Below are 23,752 nucleotides of genomic sequence, written 5' to 3'. Positions count from 1 at the left end.
TACTATTAAATATTATTTGAAAATGAAAAGTTAAGAGGTTTTTTCAGTATCTGGAAGTTACAAAACAGCTCACTGATAGAGAATTCTCTGAATTAACAGAGACACTGGATCAGTCATTAGTAAGAACAGTATTGACTTCAACTTGTAGAGAGCTCTGCAGACATTCGTCTAGAAAACAGTTATTATTTAGAGGTTAAGGTAGTCAACTTTGTTAGGAACCAATATTAAAATTTTTAAACATGCACAATATGTTTTTTATGAAAAATACCATCAATATTAGTATATATATTTATATGTTATATTAGTATATATATTTACATATATAAATATATAAATATATTTTCTATATATTAAAATAGCTATAAACCATAACCATTATGGAAGTGCCCATTCAACATTTTGAAAGATTAGCATGCAAATTTATGAGACTAGAGTAATAGGATCATTTGCCATAAGAATGTTGTTTGCAGAATGTTTACATACCCATAAAAGAGCTGCACCAGACAATGATTTCTTTTCTCAGTTTTGATCAGACTTGGAAGCCAAACTGCGGGACCACTCCAGCATGCAGAATGGCCAGGGAACAAAGTTAAGAGTTGGATATATTGAAATGAAAGATATGTCCAAATTGTGCTGATAGAAAAATAAGAGTATTTATAAAGCTGTTGGGCCTCCTCTCCAGAAGGCTTGTCACATTAGTGGTGGTGGTCTTTATTCTCCAGGGTAGTATTCAGTTGTCAAGTCAGAGTGAAGCTGGATACAAACAAGGTGGTTCATCCATATGATGCAGTCTACTGCGATAATTTTGCCATAGGTTGCATCTGGACTGTGTTATCTTCTTTCTGTATACCCACCATCCTGTATCATATATTAATTTATATCACACATAATACAAGAAAAAATAAATAATGTTTGCCAGGCAGCAGCCTAACCACTGCAGTTAATCATTACCTTCAAACTGAAAATAGTCTGAACTGTTTAGATATAGGACCCCCCAATTTGTATTATTTATTGGGGGAAAAAAAACCACCTCCCAAAATTCTGCTCCTGAACATGCTAAAGGGTCACTGGGATGTTATCAGTGCCATCAGCAAGATTAATAGCATGAGTGAGAGAAGTGATTCAAATTCCTGAATGCTTTAGACAGTGCTGAGTATTTGAAACATCTGCACAGGGCTTGCAGCTACTGGACCTACCTGAGAACTGTACTCTTCTGGAGCAATAGCTGGAATGCAGGTGGGATATCCTACTGATCTTTCCTCAGGCTTCTGGCTTTCACCTGATAAACACTGATAACATATTTCCGGTTACAAGAAGAAAAAAAGGAAAACAGCATTTATCTGCAATATTTTGCATTTCACTTTCCAGGTGAAATGTATTTAATAACCTCAAAAACAAGTTAATTGTACTAATTTTTATCAGTATAACATAGGCAATTTTAAATTCATCCCAGATAGTGCTTTTATTCTTTGATGGATGTTCTGGTATAAGTACCAGAAATGCACAACCATGTGAGATGGAAAGTAATTCTTTAGTTGAATCTACTTTCTTTGGGAGGTTGGACTAGATGACCTCCAGAAATCCCTTCTAGTGTAAATTAAGTGAGCCTATAAAATGTAGATGCAGTTTTTAAAAATACCCATGTGGAAGAGCCATACAGCACAGTACCTTTTCTAATATCACAAAGAATAACTGAATTCTGAGAATTATAAACTTTGGTAATTAAAAATATCACATATTAGGCGTTGGTTTTAGTATATTTCATCTTTCACAGACATTGAACAACAGGTTAACTTACAAAGAGCTGTTGTGCTATTGGTTTTTCAATAAAGTACTATCAAAATCATTAGGAAGTTAAAAAATGGCGGAATGATTTAGCATATCAAATCATTATTGCCCAAGTGTCAGTTGCTAGACTGACAGAAGAGCTCCACAGAAGAGTTTTCCCCAGAGATGGTGAAGCATGTGGGCGGAACAAGACAGCATCCAACGTTACATTTTAAATCAGGTTTAATCTCAATTTTATTATTCCTAGCAAATCCATGTTTCTATAACGTGTTTTTTAAAGCAATACAATGACAATCTCCTATATCCGTGGTGTTTGGTCAAAGCATGGACATACCAGGAGGTCTCCGAAGTAGCAAACAAAAAGTGTCACTTCCCAAGGCACCTGTAGCCTGATGATTTACAAAATCAGTAACCTCCTGTTCTGCCCTATCACCTTTGTCAGTAAAAGCAAATCTGTCTGTGCTTTCCCCTATTTCTGTGTTCCCTATTTCTATGTTATCACATACTATAAAGTCATGTTGTCTTGTTGCAACTGCTTATCCATGCATAAGCACATTAAATATTTTTACTACATAAGTATGAGAAGTTTTTTTGAAAAATATGTATAACAAATCAGTCATTATTCTGAGTAATCCAAAGGAAAAATGGTTGTTCACTTATGGACATCAATTTAATTCAGGAATAGTAATAAATAGGCTACATATTTTGGAAAAAAAACCAAAAACAAACCAATACCAAGCCACTATAAAATATGGTCACAGTTCAGTCTGAATAAAAAAAAAAATAATTTTCTGCCCAAATTCCTTTAAACTCATTGGGAATTTTAATATTCAATTTGCAAATGCAGAAAGAAATAGATATTAACTTTACTGAATTTGAGACAGTCGCTATTTAATCATCCAGATTAAGTCTGTAACCACCATTTGCTAATAGAGACAAGCACCTCAAAACCCCAAAGCATATCAAATGCTCACCTCATATACCTCACACCTCTGTGGACGAATATAATAAAATACCTTACAGAGGCTCCCTCTCTCTCTCTTTTCCCATATTTAATTACTGAAATTTCTTGTCCTATCATGTTAATTGGACTAATTGATAAGTCAATTTCATTATTAAACATGACTTTAATAGCTACCTTGCCTTTCACAGTTCTAAACTGGTAGCTCTATCTTGTTGATTGAAAACACTGAACTTGAATGTAGAATGAAAAAAATACAGAACTCTTGTACCAGTTTCTTCTTCTCCATTACAGTCCCTCTTTTCATGATTTTAAATACCCTAGAGATATTTTCACAAGCTAAAATAAGGGATTAAAGCAATTCCTCTTGTCAGTTTTATACCTTTAGCATGTCTAGTTTTCTTATTTGAGGTTTCTATTTGTTTAAAGCTACCTATCTGAAATGGAAGCCACCCACAGAATTTTTTCCACGAAAATTAGATATTTGCAATATAATACTTGTACTGTAGTTCCATTCCTCCATCATACACACTACATCTAGCTTCATTGGTCTGAACAAGCAGAGGCATGCACATAATTAATTCCATGAGGGACAGCTTATTCATATATTTGCACACACAACTCTTGCTCTTTGTATATCAGTTACACATAATTTACAATGACTATTTCTGCTAACTTGAGTACTCGGCGTAAATTAAATTCTAAATAAAGCTCCAAGTTTTCAGACATATTTTTGTTGTAGCTTGATCAAACATTTTCTTTTGTCCTACTTGCACATGAGTGCGTGCACACACACACACTGGAAATGGCTTTTTCTATTCTTCAGCTTGTGCTATGCAGTAAAATGGTTATAAAAATAGCAACATGGCAGCAGTTGCTTGCACATGTGGATGTCATAAACATTTTGTGTTCCTTTACAGCCAAACTCAATCCAAAGCACTGTCGCAGCAGTGGGCCCACTCCAGGAGCCAGCATGGGAGAAGGGCTCTCAGGCACCAAGGTGATTTGCAAGTTGCAAGGGAGTAATACATACGGTGTGAATTAGCTGTAAATTAAACACACAAGTGTTTTCTTTATAAGTGACATGTATTCCGGAGGAATTTCTTCACAGAAAGGGTGATTAGACATTGGAATGGTCTGCTGAGGGAGATGGTGGGGTCTCACTCCCTGAAGGTTTTCAAGGAAAGACAAGATGTGGCACTTAGTGCCATGGTCTAGTGGGCATGGTGGGTTTTGGTCATAGTTGGACACAGTGATCTCAGAGATCTCCTCCAACCTAATTATTTCTGTGATTCTGATATACATACATAGACATAGGATCTGTGCCTAAAAATAAAGAATCCACAGGAATATAGTTAAAAAAAAAAAAAAAAAGGATATACATACATAGACATAGGATCTGTGCCTAAAAATAAAGAAACCACAGGAATATAGTTAGAAAAAAAATAAAAGCAAGGCAATATGGGTTATGAGCAAATACGATCCAGGAGACAGCCCAGAGGTATCAGAGGTCTCTCCCAGCTCCCCCTACCCACTGCCCACCAGGGTCTCTCGCTGGCCCCCCAGGACCCCTCCCCGAGTCCTGGCTCGCGGTGTGGGTACCCTCACTCGCCATCGAGCTCCTTCCCCAGCACAAAGTCCTGTTGTTATAAATAAAAAAATTCCGTTGGTTTCTTTCTCGAGACAAAGCCTCGTCCGGGAGTAGAATGATCCATTTCCCTGGCTCCCGGAATCTGGCATTCAGATCCGAGGCGTTGATGGTTCTATGCACCGATAGGCATCTTGTCTGGGCCATCAGCACCAGGCGTCTTCTGTCGTTGGTGCTGATGGCTGCTCCTCTCTTCGGATGCAAATGCAGTGATGTCCATCTGCCGCTGTTTCGAGGCCTCGTGATTTTGTCATCCTGTTGGATTTCTCAACCTGAAGGAAACAAAGGGATTTCTCCCCCCCACCTTCTCTCCCCGTTTTACTCTGTTCACATATATATTTATACGCTGTTTATCTTCACGAATTACTACCTATATTTCTAGCAGCTGTCTTGATTCACGCCCAGGCTGGGGCTCCCATTTCAGTGTTGCACCATTTCTACTGCGTCCAGCCCTGGGACCGTCAGCTCAGGGAGGACATTGAGGTGATGGAGCATGTCCAGAGAAGGGCAGGTGAGATGGGCAGGAGCCTGGAGCACAAGTCTTATGAGAAGTGACTGAGGGAGCTGGGGTTGTTTAGCCTGGAGGAAAGGAGGCTCAGGGGAGACTTTATTGCTCTGTACAATTCCCTGAAAGGAGGCTGTAGCCAGGTGGGAGTTGGTCTCTTCTCCCAGGCAACCAGCGATGGGACCAGAGGCCAGTGTCGAGCTGTGCCAGAGGAAGAAATAATTTCTTCACAAAAAGGGCGATTACAGACATTGGAATGAGCTGCACGGGGAGGTGGTGGAGTCACCGTCCCTTGAGATGTTTAAGGAAAGACTACATGTGGCATTCAGTGACACTGTCTAGTTGAGGCGGTGGTGATCAGCCATAGGTTGGACTTGATGATCTCACAGGTACTTTCTTAAACCAATCCCGCGAATCTAGGTGCGTGCTGGGGGTCCTGGCTCCGAAAGCCCACTGCAGCCTGGCCTGCCCGCCCGGCCCAGCGCAGCTCAGCCGCGGCTCGCGATCCGCCCTGCAGCGGCCCACAGCAGGCTCCAAGATGGCGGCGGCCGCCGCGGCCGGCGGGCAGGTGAGCGGGCGCGGCCCCTCTCTCCCCTCGGCCAGCCCCGCCCGCACCGCGGCTGCCCCGGCCCGGCCCGGCCCGGCCCCAGCGGCCTGGGCCTCGGCCGCTCGCTCTGCTCGGCACCGAGCGAGGCCAGGCGCGCTCCCTCCGCCCCCGCCCGGCCCCGGGGCGGCAGCGAGCGGCCCGGATCCTCCGGGAGAGCCGGGGCAGCCCTTCCCGTCCTTCCTAGGCAGCGAGTGAGCGTGCCTGAGCCGGGGCTGACAGGAACGGGGCTCCAGGGTGGGGAGAGGATGAGATGTCGCATAACGGAATATGCGAAATATGAATCTTTGAGCACAGCCTTCCTGGCTGTGGAACGCAAGCCCCGGGTTGGTGCTCCCTGCCGTAGGTGTGCCTGCCCCATTGTCACTTCGGCACTCCCGTCGGTGTGTCCCGTACTGCCGGGGCTGACTTGGGGTGTGCCACAGCCGCTGTGGGGAACGAGCGGCCTGCGGGTGCCCGGCTGCCTCTGGCCAGAGAGTGCCACACGTCCCGCACCTTAGCAATTTACTTTGTGAAGGTTTAGCACACCCAGAACACGCTGGAGTTGTTCTGCAGCTAATACAGGCCACTCTCGACATGCCTGTCAGTGCTTCCAAGCCATTTTATGCTTGTGAAGTTGTATCAATTTTGTGTTTTAACAATAATGGTCATAATGACGTTGGGCACAATAGCTCATGCATTACACCAATTTTTTCTGATATGCAGTTTAGTTTTTATCAACCACTATTAAGAGAGATCCATAATTCTCATGTTAATGGGTTTTATTGCTTTTGCAAGTCATAACGCATCAGGAATATATTCTGAAAATAAAAATTATGTCTGCATTTTTCAATGTTAAATGTACAAGCAGAGTTTTCTAGATGCATAGTTTTAAAAGGTCATATGCATAGTTTTAAAGTAAAGCTGCATAAAATAAAGTTGCAACTGTAATGCAAAGTAAGCAGTTTCCTTGTTCATCACAAGTACTGGGTTAGCTGACCTGAGTGAGAAGCCCATTCTCTAGTTAACATACGTTAATTTCTCACTTCATGTCTACCAACTATGATTCTCCACAGGAAAAAAAGTTAGTGTAAGTGTAGCCTGATCACCAGACTATTGTTATCAATTTAAAATAGAGACTGGGAATTTAATATCTCCTCATCTCTCTTAGACTATGTTACAGTTTACTGTAATAAGGTGCTGTGATACATGTATTAATTTTGGTTACTTTAAACGCTGAGTTCACATATGTTACAATGTAATGAATTCATAGTGGTGCAGCACATTATACTGACAAATGTACTGTATACTGTCAGGCAATAGAAAAGCAGCTGAAGATTTGTGGCTATAAGAGCAGTGTGGATGTCGTAGCACTGTATCTGGCTAGACAGTAAGTAACATGTTTCTTGTTTTGACTTTTACTAAAAGTAGAGCACACAGTAAATGCAAATCTTTCACAGTGCTTTCTGTATCAGGAACTCTCTGAACACCATTTATATGTGAAATACCAGTAAATCATATTCTTACATTGTCCAAATGGAGACATGGTAGAGGTACATGGACACAGCAGCACTGCACTCACAGCTAACAACCTCATCCCCAGATACGAAATCATGTTCTTACATAGTCCATACGTGTTGTGAATGGAGACGTGGTAGAGGTACACGGACACAGCAGCACTGCACTCACAGCTAACAGCCTCATCCCCAGATACACAATCTGTCTGCAGCAAGCCAGAGTTGCTTGAGGGTCTGTGAGCTCACAGAGTTGTACATGAATTTCTGCCATGGGGAGCAGAGGAGTGAGAGTCGATGGGCTGATCTCTGCCTGTCCTAACAGGCGCGTAAGGCTGGGTGGAAGGAGTAGCAAGAAGGCGAATGAAAGAACGTGGGACCTGCCCAGTCTAGGAACTGCCAAATTTCTGACCTCCCTGAAGAAGTGTGTTACTGCAATGGCAAAACTCAGTGGTACCACCCTTGAAATTACCTGCATCTGTGCTGCTAAGAACTGAAGGGAGGGCAGGGCAAGATAAAGTGAATACAAGCACAAGAATACTTCTTTTGGGCAGGCAGTACTGATGGGAGAGCTGATCTCCTCTGAGAGCTAAATGAAACAGCTTGAGATGTAGGGCAGATGAGGAGAAGAAGACGTGCTAAGTGAAGGAAGGCAGACTTCCATGAACCTGTGGGTGATCTAGGTTGATAGAGGTGTATGTTGTAGTATGAACACGCTGAGAGGCTGCCATAGAGGGATGGATACATGACAGGACATACTTCAAAGTTTTGGGAGAGCGTGCTTGGAATTTCTGGCCAGGGCACAATTCCAAGTGTTGCATACCTGTCTGCAGCCTCACAACTTCATCCACTGCTCACATGGTTGATAACATATAGGAAAAACAACTTAGTTTAATAATTCAGGGAAAAGGTTTTCAAGGTCTCTTGGTCCAATGAGTGAAAAAAAGTCCTAAGGAATTAAGGGATTTCAGTGTTGTCTAGTCTGTTTTTAGTGGAAATTAGATGGTCTTGAAAATCTATGTGCTCACTAATATGTTTAAATTCCTTATCACATCTCCTGATTTACATCAAGAAAGTATTTGATGCTTTGTGAGGTAAAACATACAGTTACTGTCAATTTTCTTAAAATTTGCATTTTAGAAAGAAGAAAAAAGATAAAATTTAAGGGAGAAGTTTCAATAATGAGAAAATTACAAGGGGCATATATGCATGCTTTCTAAACAATACAATTATTATACCACACATGTAAAGAATTAAGACTGTATATACAGTCTTAATTGGTGTACTTTCTGGTTTTAAATGCTTAAATGTGTGCCCTCTCTGGCTTTCAAGTATTTTTTTTGGTATAGAATAAAAAGAACTGCTCACATGGCAGATACATAGGTGATCTGTCTTCCCATTAAACCATTCTGGTAAAGATGATGCAGGATTAGATAGAAGTGAACTCCTTTTATTCTCTATCATTTTATATAAACTTGAATCCCAGCCAAGCTCAGTATCAGATCATGCCTCCTTTAGTGTTGGTTTGACATATTTTTTTGCTAGCTGAAAGAAGAAAATGGGAAAAAAAATTAAAGTAAATCAAATAAGAGGGAATGAGTTTATATTTTTAAACACTGCTATTAAAGAGACATGAAACAATGTATTTTGGACACTAAAAGCTGTCATCCCAGGAAAACTGATTAACTTAGCAGTAGGTAGAAAAAGAGTGCTGCAGGCCAAAAAGGATCAGTTTATAAAAGACATACAAAGTCTGGAAGGCATGTAGAAAAGGACAGGCTCTTTTAAAATGTTAGAGGAATTAAGCTCTACCTGGGGCAAATTAAATGCCTTAATATGAAAAAAAAAAAAGCAAAGCAGCAAACAAAACCAAAAAACCAACAGATTGAGGCTTGGAGATAGTAAAGATGAGGCAGTCACTAGACAGGGAATAAAACAAATTAAATGTAAAGCTGTAATCTAGTTGTAGAGTGGCAGCGACCAAGAATATAAGAAATTTTGGCTTTGCTACCTGAAATGTAGTTCAGGGATGCAGAGGATAATTAGATACGAGCTCTGTAGGAGCTCTGTATGTCCTGTCAACAGCCATCTGCTTGCCCCTGCTACTTGCAGTAATGTCTTTTTCTGTTACTTGTGACAGTAGACACATGAGGGAGGCAATTGCTGGGTTAGTTTTTATGGTTTATCTGAGGAAGCCAAAGAAACAGTTAAAAGTAACAACATGAGAGGATAATCTGATTTTCAGTTAATACAAGGCACTAAAAGTATAGTCAGCCTCAGCTTTGTAGGGTTTGCTCTTGACAGACTTTTCATTTCCAAATCAAGATGAGAAAAGGCACCCAGCCTCCCTGTGTCTGTACCTGGAGGGTGTGTTGGAGAAAAAAACAACCCAGCAAATAAAAAGACAACATGGAAAGATAGAGACCAGACTTCACAGCTGGAAAACAAACATGCCTTCAGCCTGATGATGTGAGGTTAATTTTTATCAGTCCTGTTACCTTCTGAAACATTGGCCTTCATCTTGCAACACATTAAAATCCACAAGAAAATTTTTATTATGGCAATTAAAAATTGTCAGATAAAAGTAATCTATAATTTTTCTAGAGGAAATTAAGAACATTTATTTATAGCAATGAAAATAAAGAAGAACACTTTGTTAAAATCACTTGGCAGCTTACTAATATTTTCTGGTCATAGGTAATTTTTTATTTATAGTACACTAGCAAGCTCAAAGTGCTAGATACACAATTAAACATAAAACCATACTAGCACATGGGAGATCATTTCAGCCTCAGTGGATGTACTAAGTTTCTATAAGAGTAGGACAGTAATGGAAAAAAGGCAAAATTTCACAATGTACACTAATATGAAAAAGAATAAAAAATGCTCATTGACATGCTTGGTGTCTGTCTTCTGTTGGCTTCTCTGGCACTGTGGCTGGACAATCCCGCTGCACCCTCAAAGCAGTTTTGCTTTTAGCTTATGTCCCCAGGGTGCCAAACTTCTCCTCCTGTGTTCTGAGCAGGATTTCTACAAAGTGCAAAGTACATGTGACTCAGACTCATAACTCATGCTGTTATGGAAAAGCAATTAATGTATCACTTATTTTGTTCCTGTTTCTTTACCACCTGCTGCCTTGTTACATTTGCAGGTGTGCCGAGTGCTTACACTGTCTCGGCCACCTTCTCTTTGTGTTTTTCTCTATTATAAATTCTAAGGAAGTGTGCCTTTCTGGTTCTTGTCTAATATTATTTACGGAAAATAAAATATTTATCAAATTAGTAAGCACTATTAATGTTAATAAATTTGTTACTCTTTTTTTTCTTCCATCAGAGGACTAAGAAGTATCCCAAGTCTATCACAGTTTCACAGATTAAGGTATTTGTGGATTAACAACAATAAGGTAATTAGTTATTCCTCTAAAGTGCAGAACAATGCATCTATACTCCCTGATTATTATTTTGTGGTCTTTTCTAGCATAAAGTAGTATGTATGTAGTCAAATGAATAATCTTTTTTTAATTTCCAGGCTGATCTAACTGTCAAATATAACAGATTTGAAGAAAACTTTTTTTTTTAACAATACAGAGTATTGTATAAGTTAATGTATATATATGTAATGTGTATATATAATATATATATAATATATAATGTAGTATAAGCTAATGTATTTTCCTTTAGATTCACATCAGATTTATACATCTTGTTTATTTAAGGAGCTGAAGTTTTGTGCTAGTTCCTGAGCTCCCAGTGTAATTAGAGTAGGTAGTTCTTGGAGCAGACTGAGGGGTGATGTGGCTATAGGACAGGAGTGGATTGCAGGAAATGCATGGCTCTTCTTTTATATAATGGCAGACACGCATAGTTTATTTCCTGGCAGGCTGGTGGTTGAGGTGAGGCTCCTTTTTGATGTCATGCACACAAGAGTGACATAAAACTGTGGAGTGAGCTTCTCCCTGTGCACAGGAAGCAGCACTGCAGGTCTAGGGATGACAGGGTATAACTTTTACTGTACAGTAGTTTACATGACTTCCACAGTGAGCCCAAATTCTTCCATCTCCAGAATTGCTTGCTCTGGTAAATAAGTAGATCTGCGAGCAGCAGAAAAAATAAATTTGCATTCCATGTCACTTCAGAGCACATGTATATCTTCTGCCCCAGGCTAGCATCAGTTATATGGCACCTTATGTCCAATTCATCAAAAGATCTCTACTATTTTTGAAAAGAGCAAATGTGTAGATATTATTAAAATGTTACTCTAAAATCACAGGTATAATAGGGCTTTTACTTGTATAGTGAAAGGACATTAAAGGAAACAAAGAAATGGCCTGATGACTAAGCAGAACTGATCTTGCTGATGCAAGAACATAAATAAATTGGAGTTTTGCACAACTCTCACCTTTCCTACCTGAGCAGTAACAAAGAACATTCTTTGTTGTTCTATATAACTTATCTGGAGAAGTCACACAGTGGCTTTTCATAGGAAAAGTATTACTGAAATGCCTCAATAGGAGCAGCATATTTTTCTGTACTCAATAATTTTATCAGAAAAAAAGCAAACTTAAGATGATTCTGAAAACAAAACTTCCCCAAAATAGGGAAAACCATTGTACAAGAGAGTGGAAAAACTTCTGTATTATGCTCTTTCTTCCAGCTTTTAGGTACTGATAATACACAGAGCAAAGCACGTTTATTTCTGAGTCAGTGGCAAAATTCAAAGATTGAAATAATTCCTAACAAATTACTTTTCATCACAGAATTCACAGAGTCAGGAATAAAATTCTGTTTGTTGTTAGGATAAAAACTTCAGCACCATTAGTAGTCTCAGTTCTCAGAGATTATAAAGGTCAGCTTGCTGTCCCACTGCAGATATTTCACCCTGCACTGGAGTCAAAAGTGTTTTGGAATTGAGCTCCAGACACGGAGGTCTGATTCCATAGGGACTGAAGATAACTCTTTATTGGGAATACACCCATATTCATACTGATTTTTTTTTTTCTATAACTCTAATTGAGTCTCTAAACATGATTAGATGAAATTGCTAGTAAATAAGAGCAACTTTGTGCTCTTTGAACCTGCTGGTGAAAAAACATTTTAAAAACAAGATGCTGGGTTTATTCAAATGATATATTTCTGGAATATTCTTAAACCAATATAGAATTATCATGCTCTAAAAGGGTCTTCTAACAATAAAAATTATTTCAAATATGAATAGAAGGAAGAGAAAATGTGGAGATCAGTCATTTAAAGAAATTTGTTTCCAAATACAAACGTTAAATGTGTAGTTCAAAAAATTAGGTAAGGCTCTACTGCTTGTTTTCATTTGTAATTAGTACTTCTAATGAAGGTTCAGTTGTCAAAAGAATCCTTAAACCAAGAGTCTTAAACAGAAATTTAAGAAACTACCTGTGGTTAAACCGTTTTCAAGAGGCCATGTTTATAATTCTCCAACACCACATTCAGAGTGACACATAACAGTTTGCCTAACTCTAATTTCAGATCCAGGATTTAACCTTCTTGATCAAAAACTATTACTTGACTGAACTCTATCTCAACAATAACGAGCTGACAGATATATCAGGTACCAATCTTCCCTTTATAAGTTGTTGAGCAGAGGCCTGTACTTTCTTTTTTCTGTATTGGCATTCAAAGTTATAAAACTAGATTACAGCAAGTAACTTATTGGCTGAAAGCTCCTATGTATGTATAATTAACACATGTTATTTATTATATATTTAATTTTTCCATTTTCCATTTTCAACATACTTGAGTGACAATAAGTTGATGTTATTATTATATATTTAATTTTTCCAACATACTTGAGTGACAATAAGTTGATGTGTTTATTCTGGTTCAAAGGATGAAATGTCATTCACTTTATGTCAGGCAATTGTGAAATACTTTTGATTTTACATGACCATATTTAATACTGAGAATTTATAACCAGAAGTATTTTGCAAAGTTATTGCCAAACTTGGTTTATTTTAAAAATCTGTCTTATACTTCTATTTTAGTTTTGGTTGTCCTTGTAGATTAAAATGGCTTTATCAGACTTGTAAATTTGTGAATGAACAGGCCAGAACATAATATATTTCTAAACATTTTAGACATTTTAAATGTTAATATTTTTTCTGTCCCTGTAACATGCTGGATGAGACATGATGTTGATTCATTTCTGTGAGATTTCAAGCAAACTTTATCTTTGAAAAACATAAACATGGATACAAGAGACAATACAGATGATAACAAAATATGGATAAACAGAAAGGTATCATTAGTAGACAAATAAAATACTGTATATAATTTCAAAAATGAGATATGTAATCGTGATGTGTGAGGATGTGAACACAGTCTGGGTCAAAACAATATTTTGTAATAGCTTTTCAATACACCAATAATTACTTGAAACAGAACTATTTTCTAAGGAATGCACTATTTACTACTTGTGAGACAAAGGTAGTATTAGGGATATACTATTGTTTCTGAGGCAAAGGTAATATCAGGTCAAGCTAAAAGGAAGTGAATTAACCAAAGATTATAGGGATATAGGAGGAATGAAGGGAGGTAGAAGAGAGGTCGCAGTTGAGGCTGATTTGTTGATGCAAAGGTGATGTGGACAAATGTTAAAAATTGGAATGAAAAAAGGCATGTGCTTAAAGGATATGACTAGAGAGGTGAAAAGGATATTGAAATATCTTTAGTTATTGCTTAATTAACATCTCATGCAATGTGTTACGAAAAAACAGGCATACATAGATAACTAAAATACCAAGTTCAGTGTACAGCATAGCAAAATGTTGTTCTAATAAAGGCAGCCATGGTGAGAATGATTAATTATTTTTCATTTTATTTCAGGTGCTCTGAAACACCTATGTTCATTACAGATTCTGTTTCTTCACAACAACGAGCTAAAGAAACTTGGCAAAACAGTGAAGGAATTGAAAGGAATGATAAGCTTGCAGACTCTAAGTAATACCTTATTTTTATTTTGCAGAACAACAAGTAGTAGCTTTTTAGTTTCCTATCAGGATGCTTCTTGACTATTTTTTGCATCATTTGCCAATAGCTATTGAAGCTAATTAGCAATTTCAGCCAAATTTGACAGAAGAAAGAGATCTCTAAGACATGAAAATTCCACAAAGAGTACCTCAGCTGAGGAAAAACTGCTAAGTGAGTTCAGAAGTTAACTTTTTGGCTGCTGGCTGCCAGTAGCTTGGATGAATAGCTTGGAGGGTGTCTAGGCAGTTTACAGCCGCCTCTGTAATGAAACACAGGAGCAGGGTGAGATTATCATAGAGGTGAAAGGAGTTGAAAAATGGGTGTTACTGCTGTTGAGACTGTGAGTGATAGGTTATAGAGCCCAAATTCCTGCCTCATTAATTCTCTTGCTTATAGAACTTCCCTTCTACATCTTTTTGGCAGACTGGATTTCTACAGTCTAAGAATAAATGTACTTTAGGTATTATTCATAACAATGTCTGTTAAGGAGCATACTTTCTGATACACTGGCTGAAAATGAAAATTGCACCATCTCTGCAATTTCAAATTAAATTATACAAGACAGTGTTGGTGCCACGAAGTTACAATGTAAGAAGGTAGGATTATATGCTATTAAGATATTGAAAATGAAAATATAAGCAGTCTTTTTCCATGATTCCTAAAGAAATGTCAACATAGGTCATGCCAAATGCTTAGTACTTGGAGAAGACAGTAAACAAGTTTTGTGCCTTGGTGGCATGGTTAAGGAGGTGAATGTCAGAATGTCACCAGGCCATAACACCTCCTTAAGCATTCAGAAAACTGAATGTCTGATTGTGGGAAAGGAAAATATGAACAAAAATTTAAGCTTTTAATTCAACTTGACCCTGAACCAAAACTAAGAAAAACAAATCAAGTGTTCAGGAAGACAACGTGCCAGCCAAACTACTGAAGGTCTTTTCACTACATGCAAGATAGAAAAATTAACCCATTTAAGAATGCAGTTGTTTGAAGTGATTAGGCAGTGTCTGGAGAGACATCCTATGTATGAATAGTGCAGTCACTTGAATTTAATGTTTGCTCTACAAATTAATAAGGAGCTTCAACAAACACAGGAAGTTTGTTGTACTTGTTGCAACCATCTGTGGGAAATACATAGCAGATAGTTAAAGTGCTGCTGAGTTATTATAAATGGCAGTTACAAAGGGACAGTGAAAATTGTATGCAAATTGGACCAGCCACCACCATAGAAAAGGAAGTGTTTGAAAGAACAACCAAACAATATATATAATATACTGATCTACGCTAATTTAAAAAAAAGTTGTTTAGTTCAAATATTTTTACAAGAATAAACAGTAATCAGTGGAAGAAGCTTAACAACCTTAATAACCAAAACTTTAAAGTCATTGCTTCATGACCTTTGCAGTAATGAAAAAAATTGTCAATGTGTTTGCTTCAAGGGGATTTTGTAATAATGAATTCTTAAATTAACAGGTCTCTATTGGTTTAATAAAATGCCCTGTCATATTTGAAGTAAATTAAATCAGTAAATGAACAAAATAAATTTTAAAAGTCATATCCTATATATTGTATTACTATATAATTTATCTGCCTTCTTGCAATATTAATAAATATTAAATGGGTGCAGAATTTGCACTGTATAGCTTTGCAAAGGGCTGTGCCCATAACTCACTTTTATAAAACAAAACCAGTGAGACTTCTCACTGTTATGAGGTAGATCTTTTTTATTGCTAATCTGATTTAAAAAACAAAAGAAGTCACTTGCCAGCCTTCAACAGAGCTCCTGGATGCTTAACAACATTTTATTATTTTGTAGCTCTTGGGGACAATAGAACTATTAAAACACAGTATTATTGTTTGCTTCAGGAGTAGCATCCAGCTGCCAAAATGTTGCATTTCTCTCATGATTTTAGCCACTGCCCTGCACTGGATATGTAGCACAACAACCATCCTTCATCAGGTGTCTAGGGAAGACACTCAGCTTCAAAAGATTTACTGCACATGCTGCCTACAACTGCAGCCTTTTGGGAGATTCAGAGTGCTTCTTTATGGGCTCACCCTGTGCTCACATCTCCCTTTTGGAATCCAAGATTTTTGTTACATACTCTGTAAATTGCCTTAACTGATTTATTGTCCACAGCTGATAACATCCTGCTGCTAGACCTCAGAAAACTCTCTTGTTCACTATGTTTCTGCCCCATGTGGCAGAGGCACACTGTTTTCCTACACTCCAAATTGAGAAAACAGACAAAAACTGTGGAGGAAGAAAGCATTATCCTAATTTGTACAACTAAAATTGCATGACCTTGACAAGAAAGTAGATAGCTCAGCCAGGAATTAATCCCAGATGTTTTGTAAAACAAAACCACATTGATCTGTACAATGGTTGAATTTATTGTAAAAATGAGTAGTAGAAAAGTGCACATTCTCTAAAACAAACCTACAAATCAGTGTTATTGAGCAGGGACATAGTCCAAGCAGCATCCAGATTCACAAGTTTAATATCAGACCTGTTTTATGCCTTGGAAAAATCTCTCTTGAATCTTTATTCTATTCCACTACCAAACATACCTGCTTTTAGAGATCTTTCTGAAACATTTTTCTCTTTGGAGTGCTGTAGTATATTTTCTTGACTCAAGAACAGACTTATCAGATACATATATAATATTCTTTCTGATTACCACTTCCTAGGAACAAAAAAAATCATTCAGTTAAAATAGAACTTTCTTTTGCTGCCACCTTGTGGGTGTCTTACTAATTTTAAGTACAGCAATTTAAAAAAATTGTTAAAGAATTTAAATAAAAAATTCTCCTCTGAATACATGAACAGGTGTTTTCTATGAAAGAGAGGCCAAATGCTCATTCCAGCCTTGTTGCATCTTCAAAATACCTGCTAAATCCCATCAAGCATTGAGCCCTCTGAGCGGTCCTGAAGAACATGAAATTGCATCTTGTAGTTTATAAATTTGTATCTGCATGAAATTGCATCTTGTAGTTTATAAAAGTCCTGAAGAACATGAAATTGCATCTTGTGTCTTTGTATCTTGTATCTGCATGAAATTGCATCTTGTAGTTTATAAATCTGTGTGGAATTTTTTCCGACTTTTTTCTTCTACTACCTCTTACTTGCTTCTGTAATACCATCTTCCTCTCCCTAACTGCTAAAATGACATAAGTTTTTTACCCTAGAGCAAGTATTAGCCACAGTCTCTCCTCAGAAAAAATGACTGTAGACTGAACCAGTAGTTGTAAAAATGATATTTCCCCTGCTCTCATGTCAAGGTGACAGCCTCCTGATTATTTTTACTGTCTTAGAACAACAGCATTTGTATAAGGAGATAAAAAGCATTATTATGTTTTTTATTTAGAAAACAGGCCCCACCCCACAGCACTCGCTTTGTTTATTAGCTCATCTGTGAATGAGCCAGTTTCTATTTTAATCAGCTCAGATATCACTGTCACTAAACCAACTGATACGTGAGCTAGGCTAATGTTCCACACCTGGCAAAGCAGCAGCACAGGGTTGATACCTGTCTCTGTGTTGCAAAGGTTTGGTTAGACAGGTGATGTGAACCTGAACATAAACATTTTAGCCAAGTTGCTAATGAGATTTCAGAGCTTGGTATCTCCAGTCTTGAGGAAAGCAACTGGAACCCAGGTTCTTAGGAATTTAAGCCCTCTGAAACATTATTCTCTTACGTTTCTTGAGTATTCAAACTAATCATCTGTCAAAAGATCAGAAGGCTGTGTATTTGCATTTTATATTGTGTCTGTGGGATACAGCTTCTTACCAGCTCTGATAAAGTCTTAGGTGTCCTAAAGCTGATCTGATATTAATGACTCCATCCTCTACAAATTTTGTCTTACATTTAAGCTGTCACACCTAAAAGACCATTGCTATTTAAAATAGGGATTACCTAGCACTACATAAGAAACTCAAAGGCAAACACTTCAGTGTTTTTTGCTGTAAAGGTTTGGAGTGCATGATGACACCTTTACTCAGATCTTGCCTGTGGTATTTTGCATATTCTGCAGTAAGCCAGTTCCTGCAGTCCATGTTTAGATGAGTAATTTCACGTGTAAAGTGTTTATGCAGCCTAAGAACAATTTGAATTTGATATTTTGTACAAAATCTTTGGCTCCTAGTGACCTTTAATTTTCCTGTTTTGCAAAGTTGTTGTTTTGCTGGGTTTGCTTTTTTGTGACACTGGGGCTTTTTTTTCTGTGTATGTTTTGCAGACCTATTCCAAAACCCTCTGGCATATGATCCAGACTACCGGCTTTATGTGATATACTCCCTTCCTTCAGTTCAGCTCCTTGACAGGAAGTGTAAGGATTGCTTTCCTCTCTCACAAAGCATTGACAGTTGCTTTTGTTTCTAACCAGTTTGGAAACATAGATGAAATTATCCTATGTGTTCTTTTATACGCATTTCTGATAGAGAAAGAGGATTAATGAACAAAATACCTGGTTTTTCTAAGATTTATCAAGCAAAAAGAGTTTGCATGGCATAAACACTTTGTCAAATGTTTTTGATTTATTTTTCTTTTTAAATTGTGTTGGTTTTTCTTGTATCTTTGTCTGTTTGGGTGAAGATAAAAACTTGTGCTTCGAAACATGTACCTACCTCTGTGCATTCAGACCAGTATATCACATGGGTGAGTGTGCTTACTTAGGTTTGTACATGTTTCTGTACAGTTTAAGTACATATATGCACATTTCTTGGTAAGGTAAATGCAGACCAAGCTTTCAAATGTAATAAATATTCAGAAGTTATCAAGAGATCTTTCACAGCTTGTCTGCTGTAAATTCTACAGAAAAAAAGATTGTCTTAAAAATAGTCAGTGAATCCATAGACATGCCACAATGTACCCAGAAAATCACCTTTGGTGATTTTTATCTCTGGTGTTTGGAGAACTGTGTGACTGACAGGACTGAAAATTACTGGAGAGCACTGAGAAAGTAGCTTATTCCTACCTCAGCTCTGTAAGAAAGTAGTAAGGAAAACCCAGCACCTTCTTGGAAGGGGACTGAGCAGGGCAGATGCAGGACATCTGCAGGTGCTGGAAGCTGCGCAGCTGTCGTGTAGGAAAGCTGGTGGATGGGCCCCAGCAGGTGCCAGGGGCTGATGAGGAGTTGCTGGACCTGACCAGGTGCCCATTTGCTCACACAGTCATTTTGCACAGGTACCTTCACTCCTGAGCACTTGCTCTTGTGTTACACTTGTGCTTAACACATCTGTCAGGCTGTTACTAAAACATCACTTTTTGACTGGGGAGTGATGACTGATGCTTAATGCGCTGAAAAATACGTGTTGCATTTACATGTCTAGAAACACTTCCATAAAACTTCCTGGACTTCATCTCCTAAATACAGTTCTACTGTAATCAGTCCTGGATTAAGACTTGAGGCAGTAATTTGTATCAAGCTGTATCCTGGACTTTCTATTTAGTGAAATACTTCTCTAATACATTACAAAGCTTCTTAACCATCTGTAGAACATTACCAGCATAGTCCTGGCTGTCTCCTGCACACAAGACATGTGCTCATGTTTCGCTACCTTCAGGCATGACTACTGCAGTTCCTTCCTAATTGGTCCCCTAGACACCATGACTCCAAAACTTCCCTGAACTGAAAATGCTTCTGCCAGTTACTTGTTCTAAAAGTGTAGCTGACTTCTGTTCCATAGCTGAAGTACTAGATTAGTATAAGGTTCATAAAATTGAAGCCACCACCCCCAATTTAACAGCCTCAAACTATTTGTTTAAAAATTGAAGTTATTTCTCTTGATGTGCAAAGCAGGAAAAATTTAAACTTTTCTTCTGATTGCACTCCTATGGTTTTCTCTGTAATTGACCAATGGGAATTGAACTGGCCTTAAACCAAGACTTGTTTTTGCTATTCATAAAGACACTTCCAAGTCTTTACTTACTTCTGCAGGAGATCTCATTTAAGCAGCACAAAAAAATCTTGCTTTCTAGCATTTTCATTTAAAACTTCTGACCCTACTGCACTCAGAAGAAAATACTTTACCGTATAGGGCTTCACCCTAAGTCTTAGAAAATATCACTCCATGTTCCCATTTTGAATTGCCATGAAATTGTGTAATTAACATTATTATTGTTAAAAAAACTGCACAGAAAATATATTAAATCACCTTTTATATGCTGCCTTTTCAACTGATAGAAATAAAATTACATTTTTTTATATTCCTTTTAACAGTAGTTACACAAAAAGAAAGGGAGTCATCATTTCATCTCTATAACCCCAAAAGGGCTTGGGTCACACAGTCAATAGCGTTTGGGAAGAGAGCTGACACATCCCTGGGGACTGCAGTGGGATCTGGCAGATGCACTCAACCAGCCAGAAGACCAATAATGCCCTCAGGTATTTATAACACTCAAAGGAAGGCATACGTTTTTAAGTAATTTGAATTAGAAATGGGGTTTTTTTCATTAATCTGATAAAACATTATTGGTTTTAGTAATAAAATATAAATGCATCAAGAACTCAGCAGGTTTGCTTCATAAAGTAAGTAGTCATAGTAGCAGCAGGCAACAAGTGAACCCTTCTACTGAGAGTATTGTGGCAGACAAATTCTAGTCATACCCTACAATTACAGAACTGAAAATTTTTTTGTCAGTAGGAGTCTTGTGTTTGGTTTTACTTATATTTAGTAATTACAGAACTGTCCTTAAAGATAACTGAAATTTTTTTGTCAGTAGGAGTCTTGTGTTTGGTTTTACTTATATTTAAAACATCTCAACAGAATTCTGACTCTCAGTGCTCAGCATCATAGAGTTTTGATGCCCTCTAGTGCTTTTACAAGATAATCTCCTGAAGAAAATATTTTCTTCTAGTGTTCTAAATGTTATGTATCTGGTTCTGTAAGCAGATTCCTCTTTATGCTTTCCAAGCTGGGAATGTTTTAATGATGTCTTATAACAGCACATAAAGCAATTTATAGAGTTCTTAAAACATTCAGATTTGGAAGGCAGCATGATCCTGGCACAAGAAAGCAGGCGAATACCACCTGGAACCAGGAGACTTGTATCACAGTCCAGAACCAACTCTGAAATCCCACACAACCTTGTCAGCTTTTTTGATGTTTTGAAGATAAATAACCACCATTGTGCATAGACAACTAAAACCATAGCACTTTATATAGTGTAGATGAAAGTTTAGAGAGTCCTGCAAGTTTTTTTAAATGCATATATCACAACAGTAAAACTGAAAGCACTGTATTTGACAATGATTTTGAAGAGGCTGGGAAAAGGATAATAATATTTATTTAATAATTAATAATTTTAATTATTAATAATTTAATAATGTAGTTTGTTTTGCTGATGATTATCAAAGTGGGCAGACAGCTGTCTTTATCTCTACCCTGCAATCATACACATCTACACTGGCATCATTTTCTGTGAAAGAAAAAAAAGCCTGGATGTGTATGTCTACAGGAAATAAAAAATACAAAAAACTTAAAACTACCTACACTTAAAACCCAGAAAATACTTGCTTGCATAGTAATTTGATAAAACATTATCTTAAACGTTTCAAATCATGTGCTAGTTTTCAATTAATTTGAACAAGCAATTTAGGATCAGGATAGCAATCAATTCTCAGCTACTCAAATTGCTGTACAGCCATTAACGCCATAATTTGAACTTTCTCTTATAGGTCATGAATTTGGAAATAACACTAATAAGTAAGTAATGTTTTCAGTGTCTTCTTCCTTTTGCAACTCTGAAGCATTAAGTTCCTCTTTCTATGCATAAAAAATACCCTAACTAGAGAAAATGTCCAGTAAAAATGAGCTTTTGAAAGTTTCAGGTCTTTGTTTTCAATACAGCTGCAACTCTACACTAGGTTTGTTATCTAAAATTTACTATTGAAATGTATTCCACATTTGGAAATGGGTACATAAAAATGCCATTTATTTGTAAGATCAAACACTGATCACTAGAAAAAGCATGCTCAAAGTATTAGAGCATCAGAAGAGCTGTTCTGTATTAAATCCCAGAAAATGTTCTCCTGAGTGGCTGTTCAAAAAACACTCTCTGGAAAATATTATGACTTGTAGAATGAAATTGTTTTATTCTGTACGTGATGTTGTTTTTATTCTGTTCCATTTCAAAATCATAGAAATAAATGTAAAACTTTTATCTCTGTATCTGGATTGAGACAGGAGAAAGGTTGCATTTTCATGTGATGACATTTTAGATGTAAATTTTTTAAGAGATTTACAAATTTTAGGTATCAGGCTTGGCTTTACTTTCTAGCTTTACACATGAGAAGATTTGAAAAAGGCATTGAAGGAAATAATAAGAGCCTACATATAATATCCTTTAACAGTACTCTGAGCACAGCTCTTTAAAAATCAAGTTATTTCTTTTGAAAAATTAAGTCTTACCTGCCCTTCAGTGCAGTTAGCTGTCCTCATTGCTAGAATGGATGTACAGCTGCCTGGAGTCTTACTTATGGAAATGCTGAGGCTTTCCAAGGTGTCTTTTCATGACAATGTGCATGATACTCAGTGGAGACAGTCCTGTGGCTTATATGAGGTGTGTTACTACAGGGACATCTTTAAGAAATAAGTCCTTATAAAATAAAGTTTTAATATTGTATGTGAGTTGGAAGGTTTTGGTTCCTTGTCAGTGCTGCTTTGCTGGTGTGAATCTGCTGCTTTTCTCTCCCAGACTGCAGCTGTGGCAGGATACATGAACACAAGCTCACAGTGATCTGGATTCAGAGCTTGGAGAATGGATATTTGCCTGTGGGCTAGGAAGAAATCCACAGTGAAATAAATGTGCATTTCCATTAATGGGTACCAAGTCACTTGAATCATGTCCAATCAGAGCATTAAAAGTATACAATTACAACTTTTGTGGGGGAAAAATAGTACCAAGTCACTTGAATCATGTCCATTGAATCAGAGCATTAAAAGTATACAATTACAACTTTTGTGGGGGAAAAATATTGAAAACAAAGAAACATTTTTAAGTCTACTATAAATGTTTTTAAATAATTTATAGCATGATTTTTTCAAACAGAATCCCATGACTCACCTTTTTTTCATTTTGTTCTGCTTTCTTAAATTTGGTAGAAGAAAACCTTCTGAAAATTTAAAATTTTTAAATCCTCCCTCTTTAGTGTCATCATGACTTTAGTGTCATCATTTTCCAGAGAGTGTGTGTTGTAAATTAGTTCTGAAGTGGTTTGGAAATGCTCAGGTAATGGACTTGCTTTGTTCTTTTTGCAGAGTGCCATTTGAGGACCCCGAAGATGCAGTTTTAGTACGGGCAATGACAAGATCTCTAATGGAATTTTCCTCTGTGGACTGGAACAAAGTAGCCACCTGTCAAGAAAGACGGCTTCAAAACAAAGCAGGAGAGCCCCCTGAGAAGCTGACAGTCCAGTTTAGATGAAAAAACTCCTGTTTCTCTCTCTAATGTTAACCCCATAAGTAGGTTAACAGCTCAATAAAACAAGTCCATAACAACACTCATCTAATTAAGTGAATTTCCAGAAAAAACATGTTAGTGTAACATTTCTTTCACCCTATGTTGTATAGAGAGTGAAGGAATTAAGATAACAAATTATAAATAGTGGCAATGTTATAATAAAAGTTGTTTGAAATGGAATCCTTACCATAATTCTGTTATCCGAAAGTACTAAACTGCACACTAATTTTTAGGAAACTCAGGATAAATACTTTTATTTCTTATAATACACTTCCTCACATATTTCTCCTT

General features: G+C 37.4%; 1 protein-coding gene across 1 annotated transcript; it reads left to right on the top strand.

Annotated features, from left to right (window-relative positions):
* The first annotated feature begins 5,400 nt into the window (after positions 1–5,400).
* On the top strand, positions 5,401–23,638 carry LRRC72 (leucine rich repeat containing 72). The gene is made up of 9 exons (XM_039703493.1): positions 5,401–5,470; positions 6,802–6,875; positions 10,333–10,402; positions 12,498–12,579; positions 13,854–13,967; positions 18,237–18,326; positions 20,220–20,384; positions 21,678–21,705; positions 23,260–23,638. Exons 1-9 carry the CDS (start codon positions 5,441–5,443, stop codon positions 23,423–23,425), a joined length of 819 nt encoding a protein of 272 aa, XP_039559427.1. The 5' UTR covers positions 5,401–5,440; the 3' UTR covers positions 23,426–23,638.
* The last annotated feature ends 114 nt before the right edge of the window (positions 23,639–23,752 follow it).

This window comes from Passer montanus, unplaced genomic scaffold (genome assembly GCF_014805655.1).
Source record: "Passer montanus isolate IOZ18808 unplaced genomic scaffold, ASM1480565v1 scaffold10, whole genome shotgun sequence".
NCBI classification, from domain to species: Eukaryota; Metazoa; Chordata; class Aves; order Passeriformes; family Passeridae; genus Passer; species Passer montanus.
Note: the sequence above shows the minus strand (reverse complement) of the source record. Positions and strands in the feature narration are given on the sequence as shown.

Excerpts from the sequence above, each read along its gene's own strand:
- LRRC72 (XM_039703493.1), top strand. The coding sequence starts at position 5,441 with ATGGCGGCGGCCGCCGCGGCCGGCGGGCAG. Across the intron at positions 10,403-12,497 it reads TGTGGATTAACAACAATAAG|ATCCAGGATTTAACCTTCTT; the intron begins GTAATTAGTTAT and ends CTCTAATTTCAG. Across the intron at positions 20,385-21,677 it reads AAGACCAATAATGCCCTCAG|GTCATGAATTTGGAAATAAC; the intron begins GTATTTATAACA and ends TTTCTCTTATAG.